The sequence below is a fragment of the Motacilla alba genome, chromosome 28 (assembly GCF_015832195.1).
Source record: "Motacilla alba alba isolate MOTALB_02 chromosome 28, Motacilla_alba_V1.0_pri, whole genome shotgun sequence".
NCBI lineage: Eukaryota > Metazoa > Chordata > Aves > Passeriformes > Motacillidae > Motacilla > Motacilla alba.
Genome location: NC_052043.1, coordinates 5298122 through 5310255, shown reverse-complemented (window position 1 = coordinate 5310255; position 12134 = coordinate 5298122). Strand labels below are relative to the sequence as shown.

Below are 12134 nucleotides of genomic sequence, written 5' to 3'. Positions count from 1 at the left end.
GACAGTTCAGGAAACACTTTTATTCAACTCAAGTGTGGGGGGAAATTGAGGGATTCCTAGCTCCCAGTGAAGGGCTCAGGCAAGGGGATTGAGTATTCCTGGAGGTAGAGGGCTACATGTGGGGAAGCTTTATGTTCCACAGGTTCACAACAGTCTAGGTCATGTACCCTGAGGGTGAAGGGTTGCTGGAAACCACAAAAGGAACCCACTCTGGGAAAGGGATCTGGACACTTTTGTCCATTAGAGGTACCCATGGGTGCTAACTGCATATCCCATGGGGTGCAGAGATTACATCTTAAGCATTATTGGGAGTTTCAGTTGATCTCAAGGGGTCCTTAAGGCAGCTGGGGGCACGCAAGGCAGGGGGTACAGTGAGAACACAGGCTTGTAGGTCAGTATAGGCATGGGGCAAGGTGCCTCGGGTGATCCAGCGCCGGGTACCCGGCTGGTAGGCGTGGATCAAGTGTGTGTCCTGGTAGGTCTCATGACTGTACCCTCCCAGTACAAGCAGCTCCCCTCCCAGCACAGCTGCACCCCCAACTACATGTGCACGGGGGAGAGGGCTAAGGAGGACCCAGGTGTTCTGCTTGGGGCTGTAGACCTCAAAGGTCAGCTGGTCCCTGTAGCCAGTCTGCCCAGCCCGCTGACACAGGCCCCCAGCCACATAGAGCTGCCCACCTGCCTCCTCCATGACATGGCCAGCTCGGTGGCCATTCATGGGGGCCAGGAGTGTGACAGGTGCACCTGGGACATAGCGGAACAAGGATGCCTGACACTGGTATGCTTCATCACACCCACCCGACACGTAGAGCTCACCATCCAGGGCACATGCTGCATGCCCACACAGAGCCATTGGCAGGGGCTGGCACCTCCTGGGCAGGGAGAGAAGGAGAGGCAAAGGACAGGTTAAGCAGGGCTGTCCTGCAGTGACTGATTACCTAGGGGTTCTCTGGTGAGCCATGGCTTCATTGACCACTCAGCAGGAAACACTTAGCAACACCCAATGAGTCCCAGTGGACAACATCAGCTGACACAGAATGGATGCCCCTGCAGATGGGGCCATCACTGTTCAACACTTTGTAGTCGCCACACCATTGGTCAACCACAGTGGGCGCCATTAATGGACAACATTGGCCATCACCCCATGAACATTATGCCTATGAGAGGAATCAAACTACTTTTCTCATTGGCAGATGACCAGTAAGACCTGCAATGAACACACTGCTGGCCAAAAACTCATTTGCCACCCACTAGGCAACACTGGCCAACACCCAGTCCCCAAGGGACATCGTTTTTCAACAGCCAGTAGACCTCTCTCAAATACCATTGCAGGTCCATTCTCCACTGGAGGCTTAGTGACACAAAGTACTCAGTGGGCACCATGGCCAAGACAAGGGGCTCTGAGAGAAAAGGAAAACTAGGTGTTGGCTGGAGCAGCCTCACCTCCAGGTGTCATTGGCCAGGTTGTAGCACTCCACAGTATCCGTGCAGTAGAGCTCTCCTGAGCTGCCCCCCAGGGCATAGATGAAATTACCAAGTGCCACAGCAGCAAAGTAGCTCCGTCCACATGTCATACTGGCCAGACGCTCCCAGGAATCATCCATAGGCTGGTACCTGGGTTGAAAGGCAAAGGGGCAAAGGCAAAGGGCCTGTTATCTACAACACCATGAGCTGATGTTGGCACCGCTGAGGACAACAGCCCACCTACAACTTGCCAGTCCCATAATGCCTTGGGGTCACATGGTCACCTTGCATGGGAATATCCCTTCCTTCTGGACAATATCAAACCCATAATGTCCTGGGGCATCTCCAGATAGAAGCCTCCCACTCCTACTCCCAAAAAGCCTGTAACACTCCAAAGTAGGAGGGCACCTCTGAGTCCTACACCCAACCCTCCCAGAATGTCTTGGGGCCACTTCACCAGCTACAATGCCACAGTGTCTTGGATCCACGGGACAGCTCTAACTCTAGCTCTAGCAATACAAGTACCACATGCCAAGTCCTCTGTAGCTCTCACCTGTAGACACTGGCTAAGGTGTCATGGACCCCGTAGTAGTGCTTTCCACCCAGGACGTAGAGGTTGTTGCCCACCACAGTTACAGCATGACGGAAGCGTGGGCCATCAGGAAAGTGTCCCAGTGCCCGCCACTCAACCTGCTTCACCAGCCCCACAGCACTGAGGTAGCGGTCTGCAAACCAGAGGTGTCTGCTCGGCTTTCGGGCAGTCAGGTTGCCCTTTACTTTGTCTCCACCACAAACCACCAACACCTCTTGCAAGGAACGTACCCGGCATGGCAGCTGGGCCATGGGGGTGAAACTTGCTACCATGAGCTCACGAAGAACCTTTGGGTCAGCTACCCCTGCAGTCACAGATGGGACCTTCTTCAGCTCCAGGCTGGACATGAGGGCAAAGCGAACAGATGACAGGATCTCTTTGGCTAGATCCTCCTGGCCATCTGCATTGGCCATAAGCCACCGAGATGCTGCTTCCAAGGCTTCCAGTTCATGGAGGACATTGAGACCATCAGAGCGGAGGAGGCGGATGAGAAGGTGTGCAGGAAGATCCAGGAAGGCCGGTGTAACCACCACACAGGGAAAGGTGGTCAAGATGTAGTTCTCTGCTACATGGACCACCTCATCCAACCCATAGGCCACAGCAAAGGCCAGCACGTCAGGGACAGTTTCTGGGGTCAGGCCATGGGTGAAAACATCCAGGCAGAGAGTGAGGAGCCCCCAGGCCTGGTAGCGCAGGGAGGTCTCAGCTGCCTCCAAGACCATGGGCCATGGCCCTGCTACAGCTCCTGTGTAGGCAAAGGAGAGGAGGAGACGCAGCTCGGCTGGGGACAGCCCCGTGACCAGCGGGTCAGCAGGGTCATGGGTGGCTTCTCGCATGGGGCAGGTGAAAAGGGCCCGGAAGAAGTCACAGGAGCAGCTCAGGGCCAGTCGCTGAACTAGGAGGAAGGAGGAATAATGGTGGGAAGCAGCAGGGGACCCTCTGCAGTGTGCAGCCCCCAGAACTCAGGTGTTCTGGTCCCATGCCCATTAAAGTCCCAGCTCTGCCAAAGGGAGCAGCCCTAGAGCCTGATCCCCACCTGGAGCTGCACTGTTATCATCCCCACCAGAGGACTTGGCTGTCCCAGAGCACCCTGTCCCACTCCTCAACCCCTCATAGGGACCCCCACCTCCTGCCCACCTGGGATGACCTCGTTCCCTGCCTGGAGCTGGAGGTCACAGCCCACACCATTGGCATGGAGCTGCTCCATGGCTCTTAGTGTCTCCCACTGCTCCTCCAGGGGCTTAGGACCTTCTTCCTGGTGGTCAATCTCCAGACGCAGGGCGCAAGCAGCCACCAGCCGGGGGGCACCCAGGGCCCGGGCAGCCTCCTCCACCTCTTTCACTTGGCCATGGGGCACAATTCCACCATAGGCAAAGGTGAGTACAGCCCGCCAGCCCCACAGTGTGGCCCCAGGTGGCAGGGGGACATGGGGTAGAGGATCTTGGCGGAGTTGTCTGGTCCTGCCCTCCAGGAAGCGGTGGAAGAACGAGCTGATGGAGGCCAGGACCACAGCATGGGCCATGTCACCCTCGGGGCCCACAGCCACATCCACCAGCTGTCCTGTGGTGCGGAGATGGTCAGCCACAGCCAGGAAGTGTCCAGCATGAGCCCCATCCCGCAGGCTCCACTGGTCTGGGGCCGGCCCCTCTGCAACCCACATCTTGCCTGTGGAAACACATGGAGCAGGGTGTCAGGGAGCTGTCTCCACAGCTGGAGTCTCTGGCCCATAGCAGGAGTACTGGCTGGGGACATGGGGTCTTGCTACTGGCACTGCCACAAAGCCACTGGATCCACCACCAAAGCCTCTACCCCAAAGCCAGGGCCACCATGCTCTGCTACTGCTCCATTACTGAATTTCATGCTTCTTGGCAAAACTGCAGCTCTATAGGTGAGAACAACAGCCCATTTCACTGCCCCATAGGTAAGCCTGATCTCACCTGCTTCATCTCTGAACCCTTAGCATGAAGCTACTGACCCACAGCCAATCCTGCTGCCTCACAGAGCTCAGGCCACTGTCACCACTCAGACCTTCAGTCCTATAGCACACACAACCACTATGTGGTTCAGCTATGGGGCAATGGCCCTTCCTCAGCCATTGCCCCATAGCTGAAGCTACTGATGGTCCAACAAGCAACCAAGCCGCTGGCCCCCAGTGAAGCACCTGCCACACCTGCTCGGTGCGTGGCAGTGCTTGCTGTGCACTGCCTGTCATGTGTCACACTGCCCGTCACACATTGTGATGCGTTATGCTGCTAGTTGTCTGCAATGTTACATATCATGCTCCCCTGCACTGCATACTGTCCAGGTGTGCTGACTATGATGATATTACTGCCACCCCTTGGCCCCACCGTGTTGCTTGTCCTTGCTCAGGCCATGCACCGCAGCCCAGTGAAGCGCTTGTTGTATGCCGTGCCCCTGCATTACTGTGTGGCCTGTTATGCTGCGCCGTGCACTTGTCCCCCTTACCGCCTGCTGCTGCTCTGCAGAACTTCTGTGACCCCCTAGGAATGTGCCTGGGTAATTATAGACTGGACAGAACACGTGGCCCCACCACGAGCTGGGAGAGGCTGAGGCAGAGGGAGGTCCAAGGCCCCAGAGTCCCCAGGCTGGGACAGTGGTCACTGTATTCTCTGGACAGGCAGCAGGGCCAGCTGAAGCTGACAGGAGCTCCGTAAACCCTGTGCTACCCTGGGCCGGTACTGCTGGGGATCCCTGGCCCCTCAGGCCCCTCTCTAAACCTGGATCTTCTCCAGAGCACAGGGTGAAGCAGAGCCCCCTCTCAAGCCCTTGGGTAGGAAACAGTTGCCTCCTCCCCCACCCCCATTAGGGGGTAGACAGGTCCACCACCACTTGCTGTGCTCCTGAGAGCTGTGCTGTGCTACTGACTCCCAAAGCACTGTGGGTCTCATCTCCAGGAGGATACCAGCCCCTTGGCTCAGCCTCAAGTGCCCCCAGGAGCACCCCGCAAACACCCAGGACCCCAGCAGCCCACACAGAACACACACCAGAGGAACACAGCCTGCCATGGCTGTGACTGTGTCCCGGTATGACCGTCCCTCCCTCTGCTGTCCTCTGGTGCCCCAATCTCATCTTGTCCCCTCCCCTTGGACCCCATGTTCCCCTCTCCCACACACCTGCATCCTCCATGCCCACATTCCCTGTCTCTAACTCATGCACCCATCCCCTAATGTCCCATCTCTGTACTACACTGTTCCCACATGCCCACTTGAATTCTGTGTCCCCAAAAATGTTCTCACATCCTCTACAAGTCCATTTTTCAGCACTTACCTATCCTGCTTGTGAAATTTTTTTTCTATCTAGTTAGAATTTCCCTATCTTGTTATTTCCCATCTGTCACTGCACACCTGAGCCTCCATGTTCTGTGGCTGCTAAATAGTGAAAAAGTGCTATCACATCAAATCTTGACCTTTTCTCCAGGCAAAACGATCCAGTTCTCACCTTTCTTTGTGCATCCTGTGCCTCCATGCTCTCCATCTCTGTAGTGGATTTGCAGGACACATTGTTTGTTCATAGAAAAGTCAACCAGATATAGCTATAAGCAACCTGCTCCAGTTCTCAGCTGGCATTCAGGGGTCCTTTCCAGCCTTAGATATTCCTCACTTTCAACCCCAAAGCACTTAGCTCTGGACCTCCTGAAATGCTTTTTGGAGAAAGACCCCAGGCTCCCAAACACGTTGTGAGCAACCAACAACTTCGCTACCCCACCTTCCCTATCTTCAGCTCAGAGCCAAGCACTTCTTCAGAAGCTTTGGCTCCAGACCCTCACTGATGGGCTCAGTGCAGTGTAATCCCACACTTTGTCAAGAAGCCCTACAGGGCCCACTCAACTACAAGAACCTCACTGAAGCTACAGCATAGTGCTCACACTTGAGCACACAATACTGAGACATGGAGGCAAAGTAACTTCTGCACAGAAATCGCAGCTGGACCAGAACATGCTGCTTCCTCTTCAGCAGCTCCAGCTTTCTGCACCTCAGCCCAAATGCCAGGAAACAGCCGGATGACACCACCATGTTGTGACAACTGCTGATTGGACCAAATCTTTATTACATGATGTCCTAAGTACATACAGCATTTGGAAGCCAGCTCACAGGGGGAAAGGTGACGTTTACAGCTTGGGAGGTCCCGTCAGCCTCCAGCCCTCCTTGTTACCGATCTTCATGAGAGCCGCAGTGATTCCGAACCCCAGACATGCTGTGGTGCCAGTGAGGTAACTGTGAGCTGAAGAAAACACATCAAACCAGAAAAGATTTATTAAGGTGCAAGCCCTTTGCAATAGATCTTGATAGACTGCCATTTTTCGTAAGTCCTTTGACCATCAGCAACATTGTCTGGCCAGAGGAATTGGAAAAGTGACCTTTTTATAAAATTGAGTTCTCATGCTTATGGCTTGCAATTTGAAATACTGATTTCAGTAATCCACTGCCTCATCCCCTTAAGTGGGCAATCTTAAATGGCTCATTTGAGTGACAAAAGTAACAATCACTGCTATGAAATTTCATCAGCTCAGCAACTAGGACAAGTAATGATTAATTATATTTCATCACAATTACAACTTAGAAAAAAATGCCTCACTTCTTCAGGTTTGAGGATGAATGTCTACAGAAAACAGAGTTGTGTCAGTATCTGCAGGAGCTGCTTAAGCCTTACAAAGGCCTATAGGAGCAACAGCAGCAGGACACAGCTTATCCCTCAGACTATGTGACAAATTCACAAGGCAGATAATAGATTGTACTAGCTGTCTAAAATAAATCACACTTGTTCCCAAGAAAACACAGATTTCCACAACTATATTTTTCCTATCCTGCAATTTTAAGGTATAACTGGTAGCTCTAACTGGCAGTACTGAGTGAGCTCTCCTTTCATTCTGCATTTCACTTCATGTCCCGTTTGGTATCCTCCCCTCCTGCAGCCATATTTATTTTAGCAGGCCCACACAATGCCAATGAAACTGGCATGAATAGATACTGAGATGAATCATTACCAAAGAAGCCTGACATCAACATTCTTTAACATTTTTCCCCAATTGAAAAGTTTCTAAAACCCACAAGGGCACATTTCAACGCAGGCATTGTCCACAGTTACCTCTCACTCCCAAGACAGCTCCTGCTGCACAGCCGCCTATGAAATAGTTCAAAGGATCCTCCGGTTCTTCCCGGACTTGGGCACTGAGACAGGTACTTAAGCCAAACACAGCTCCCAGTGTAGCTGTAAAGAAGTAAAAAACCAAAACCAAAATCCTCAAGGACCAGAGAATTCACACTGAGCACGACTTCAATATTCACAGTGACTACAATGGTAAATGAAGATCCATTTCTCATTTCCCAGGGACATCCTAGCCCAGCTGCTACAGTGAGACTCAGCATTCACTCAGTCCCACCCAGCTTCCCTGGGTTTGTCCCCATGCACCACTGTGAGCTGGAGCCTCAGAGCACCCCACACCCACTGCCGCCAAACAGCACTGCATGCTGACAGGGTATGAGCTAACAGCCCTTCCAGACAAGGCATGGGGCACTCCTGACAGCTGGGGATACTGGAGGGGAGCAGCGGTGTCTGTGCAGCCACCTCCCCAGCTTTGCCAGGACTCTGCACTGTAACTCAACCCTCAAGTCCCTGTGAAGCCACCTCACAGCACCAGGCAGAGCAACCCCAAGGGCTCTGCTCTCCCTATACACTGCTAGTCCTGGCACTTTACTCCTCTGCCTGCCTGGGGCGCACAATGATTACTGGATAGTAGGAAAATTAATTGAGTTTGTTAATTATTCTTGTTTGTAAACTGACTTTGAAATGAAAAATTTTGAATTTAATTAAGAAACTGCAAAGTAGAAGCACCCTGTCCACTGAAGCACACGCTTCGTCCCATCAGATCCTACAGTGACATAATTGCAAACTTTGGCAAAGAGCTGTGTCAAGAAAAGCTGGGTTTGTATCTAATACAAACTTTTGATCATGAAATGTGAACCTGTCTGCCAGGCAGCCTCTCCAGATTTCAATTCATCTTTCTTCTGAACAACAAAAATGTCAAGGTTAAAAATTTTCAATCCCTATATAAAGGCAGCAGCTCCTGTTACAAACCTGTGCAGAAAATTAATTATGCTGATGCCAAAATCAACTAAAAAGAGCACTGCAGAAACAAAACCCCCAGACCTAGGACTGCATTTCAACTTTCCTGCTCTCCCTGCTTTGGACCAAGGCATCTGTAGGCAAAATGCACAGCTTGAGGCAATGAGGTGTGGCTCCTGAGCAGCAGACAGGACAAACTCTTCCTCAGGTATGAAACTGGTAAGAGCACCCAATATGCCTGTTTAGGATTAAGGGACTTACTGAAATCACAGTTGATTACATGATCCAGTGCCTTCATAATGACCTCAGCTCATTAGAGGAGATGCCAGATGCTGGTTTAGAGTCAAAGTACTCAAAAACGCAAACCTGGACTGACTGTGCCCTATCTCAGGGCATCAGCACTTGGGGAGAGGCAGAGGTGGCACAAACCATTGAACTAGACTGAAAAACAAAAGTCTGCTAAGAGGAAAACTGCACTTGACAAGGGACAGAGTGAGCTTCAACCATGCAGTCCCTTCAGCTCCCTGCTCCTCTCTTCAGCATCCACTTCCTCTTCCAAAGACAATTCAAGACAACTGCATAGTTTCTCCTTGTCTCTAGAACATGATGGGGAAAACCCCACGTTTATTTTCCTTTTGCCACCAAAAATATTGCATTGTTCTTTAGCAAATGCACTTCATTAAATACAACGCTTATATTATTAAGCAAAAATCTAAATTTGCTTATACTATGTTATTGCACACAAACTGAATATTCTAGAAATACAAAAAGCCAAAATTTACCTTTTACTCTAGATTGCAAAAAATATGTTACCTCACCGGCAAATCAAGGATACGTCTTTCCATTTCACTGTTCCGTCTCTTGGCTAAACAACGACCCAAGACCGGTGGAAGAAAGAACCACCGAAACCGTGCAGGGGCAGAGGCAAGGGCAAAAGCGATGGCGCAGCCACAGCGCGCACCGGCAAGGCTGGCGTCCCTGCCGAGTTCCATCCTACAGTGACACTGCCGAGGGGCCCGGCCCTTACCCATCGTGACGCTGTCCGCCGCCGCCGTCTGCAGTGCGGCCAGAGCCGAGCCGGGCCGCAGCAGGATGATGCGATACGCCGCCCCGACCAGGCCTGCAACACAGCACTGCGCGTCACTGCCCGGGCCCGGGCCCGGGCCCCGCTCGGCCGCCCTCCCGTCCGCCTCCCTTCCCCCGGTGCCCACCCGCGGCCGCGCCCACGCGCGTGGCGAGCCAGGTGCGCTGCGGGCAGCGCTCGCCCTCGGGCCCGTCCCAATAGCCCGCCATGGCGACAAGGGCACGACCGAGCTATCGCGAGAGGCCGGCGCGGCCCCGCCCCGCGAGGGGGCGAGGCCGGCTATCTTCCCACGGGCGCGCGCGCGGCGATGCGGCGGCCCCGCCCCGTCCCGGCAGCGCGCGCTCCGCACCAGCCGCGGCCCGAGCGCGCCCGCGCCGTCCCTGCCTGAGGGCTTCCTACCCGCTCCCAGGTGCCCCACCCGCGGCTCCGAGGCTGCTCGCCTGATCCCGAGGTTGTGTCCCTGCCTGAGGGCTTCCTACCCGCTCCCAGGTGCCCCACCCGCGGCTCCGAGGCTGCTCGCCTGATCCCGAGGCTATGTCCCTACCATTTGTCTTTGCTGGCTGCTTGCGGGGTAGGAAGATCGGTGTGGTTTTGTTTTGTTGTGGGTGTTTTGCATTTTTGTGGGGCAGGGGTTGTTTTTTGTTTGTGATTCGTTTTTGGTTTTGTTTTTGGTAGGGTCTACAACTCTTACTTATTGGCGCTTGAAATATTTTTATTGAATTTTTAAAGATTCTGATTTAATTCTCTGTGTCTGGACTGCTGTATGGTTCCTATTTCCTTCTGAAATAAAGATGCTTTGACAGGTTATAGAGATGCTGTATACATTGATTTTTCTACTTGTTCATAGTACACTAATAAAAAGACAACTCTCTTCTGTGCCTTCTTGGTGATGTATGGAAAATCACGCAATGAAAAGCCAATGTCCATAAAGGAGACTGAGGAGTTCGGCAATTTTATTTGAATAAAGGGGGTGAATCCACTGGACACACGCCCATGGCATTTTTTCTCTCGAGGTTTCAGAGGATGCAGCTTCCTTTTATCCCAAATTCCCGGCTGCATGTTGCCCTCTTCCTTTTCCCATTGGCTGAGGTACTAGGAAGGTAGAGCCTTCCCGAGCTGCCTTACCACATATTTATTCCCCCTTGAACCTGTCATTTAACCCCAAAGTTCAGAAGTTCAGGCTTGTCCCCCACTTGTCTGTTTCAGGAATTGGGCTATCTGGGCTCGGTAACAAACCTGCTCCAAGTTAGTAGAGACTTTAAGAACCATTTCAAAGACATTAACACCCATACTCTTACCCATTGAATGGGTTTGTAAAGACATTAGCCTGCATCTCCCCTACCAGTGACATCCCTTCAAGCAAAGCTGTTCCAGTTGTTTTCCCGACTCTTGAAATAACTCCAAGAGCTGAGTGAAGAAGCCTACAATTGCATCCTTGTTAGCTCAAGCTTTGTCACCTACTTCTTTTCCCTGTACGTGAAAAGCATATTAAATACTTGATTTCTGCATTTTCCAGGATGCTGAGTCCCCCACAGTATCGCTTTCCAATAGCAGCTCAAAACAGCTGGAGTTGGACGCTACTGCTCCGTTATCCAAAGGAATTTTTTGTAGTGCTGTATCCTGCTGGCAGTAAAGTTGGGGCTTCATGAGCTTGGCAGCAGGAAAAAAGGAAGGTGCATGGCCAGGGTTCGGTAGCTGTGCTGTGCTGTATCAGACCGGAGATGTGCTGGGGTGCACTCACAATGCGGCAGGCAAACCACCTCCATTCCAGAGCTGTCTCAGTGCCAGAAGGAGAGGGTGTGGAGTGCATTCACAACACAGGGCCTTCCACTGACCTTCGGCTTGGGCACTGCTTCCTCTGTGTGCCGGACAGCTAGCTGTTCTTATCCACAGAACCAATGCCAACATCAAGCACTCACTGCTGCTTTAATAAAGGACACATCTTTTATCCTAAGCACACCAGATGAAGGGCTGTGTGACCCTTCCAAGACAGCAAGATGGAGAAAACACTTGCCTGCAGGGTGGCAGACACTGCAAATGTTCTCTCCCCAATAAAAACCATACAGAAGCCATTGAATCTTGCACAGGGGCAAGACTACACCTGTTACCACATTTGTCCTCATGGAGAAAAGCAAGGCACAGCTTTTCCCAGGAATATAGCTGGGACTCACGTTCTCTGAACATCAGAGAAAGAGAAACACAGTTCTTATCACTTGCTGTGCCTGTGTTGTGCCAAAGTAGAATGGAATGTGGAGATTGTTTACCCAAAGTGAGGATGTTTTCTTCCCTTGGCCTGTCAGGGCCAAGAGTGTGTCTGTGTCCAGATTGTCTGCTGGCAATCTCGGGGCAGTCAGCGAGAGTCATGGATGAGTGCAGTTGAGCTTGTGAGTGCATGGCAGATTCAATTGTAGATTTATAGAATAAAGTACTTCATCAGCCTTCTGGAGTCAGATGCCTCATAATTTTTCTCTCCCCTCATTGAGGGAGTCGCCTTGTTTTGCAATATACACCATTAAGTAACAAATAGTTTTCTGGGATCCAAGCAGCTGTTAAAAGAGACCATCTCCCATGCAGCAGATTCATAATGCGTCTTCCACTGACAAGGGAGGTGGGACAGAGAATTCACATATCTCCTGCTTTGAAGCAGGTACAATGCCTGTAACTGCAAGACTCAGCACACTGCTGTCTACAGCTTTCCACTTGGCTCGTGGATAGACTGCAGCTCACCACACTGCTGGTAGTGGTTTATTCAGCAGATAAATATCCTTGGGCTGCAGACCCTCCCCAGGCAGTCAATGCTGTTAAGAGAGCTACAATAAGAGAGAACAGTTAGTTACCTCACTATAAATGGGCAAGTTCCAGGGAAAGCAATGCATAATTATTGTAACATTACTCCAAAAACAGTAACTT

At 51.9% G+C, this 12134-nt stretch overlaps 2 protein-coding genes across 2 annotated transcripts; both read right to left on the bottom strand.

Annotated features, from left to right (window-relative positions):
- Window positions 1-5944, bottom strand: KLHL33 (kelch like family member 33). Its single transcript, XM_038163538.1, has 5 exons — window positions 4523-5944; window positions 3194-3721; window positions 2018-2951; window positions 1444-1614; window positions 1-872 (listed from the first exon to the last, which is right to left on the bottom strand). The coding sequence occupies exons 2-5, from the start codon at window positions 3714-3716 to the stop codon at window positions 296-298; spliced, it is 2205 nt and encodes a 734-aa protein (XP_038019466.1). The 5' UTR covers window positions 3717-3721; window positions 4523-5944; the 3' UTR covers window positions 1-295.
- Window positions 5945-6089: 145 nt separating this feature from the next.
- Window positions 6090-9512, bottom strand: NDUFA11 (NADH:ubiquinone oxidoreductase subunit A11). The gene is made up of 4 exons (XM_038163541.1): window positions 9352-9512; window positions 9168-9260; window positions 7163-7285; window positions 6090-6298 (listed from the first exon to the last, which is right to left on the bottom strand). The coding sequence occupies exons 1-4, from the start codon at window positions 9431-9433 to the stop codon at window positions 6186-6188; spliced, it is 411 nt and encodes a 136-aa protein (XP_038019469.1). The 5' UTR covers window positions 9434-9512; the 3' UTR covers window positions 6090-6185.
- Window positions 9513-12134: the final 2622 nt, after the last annotated feature.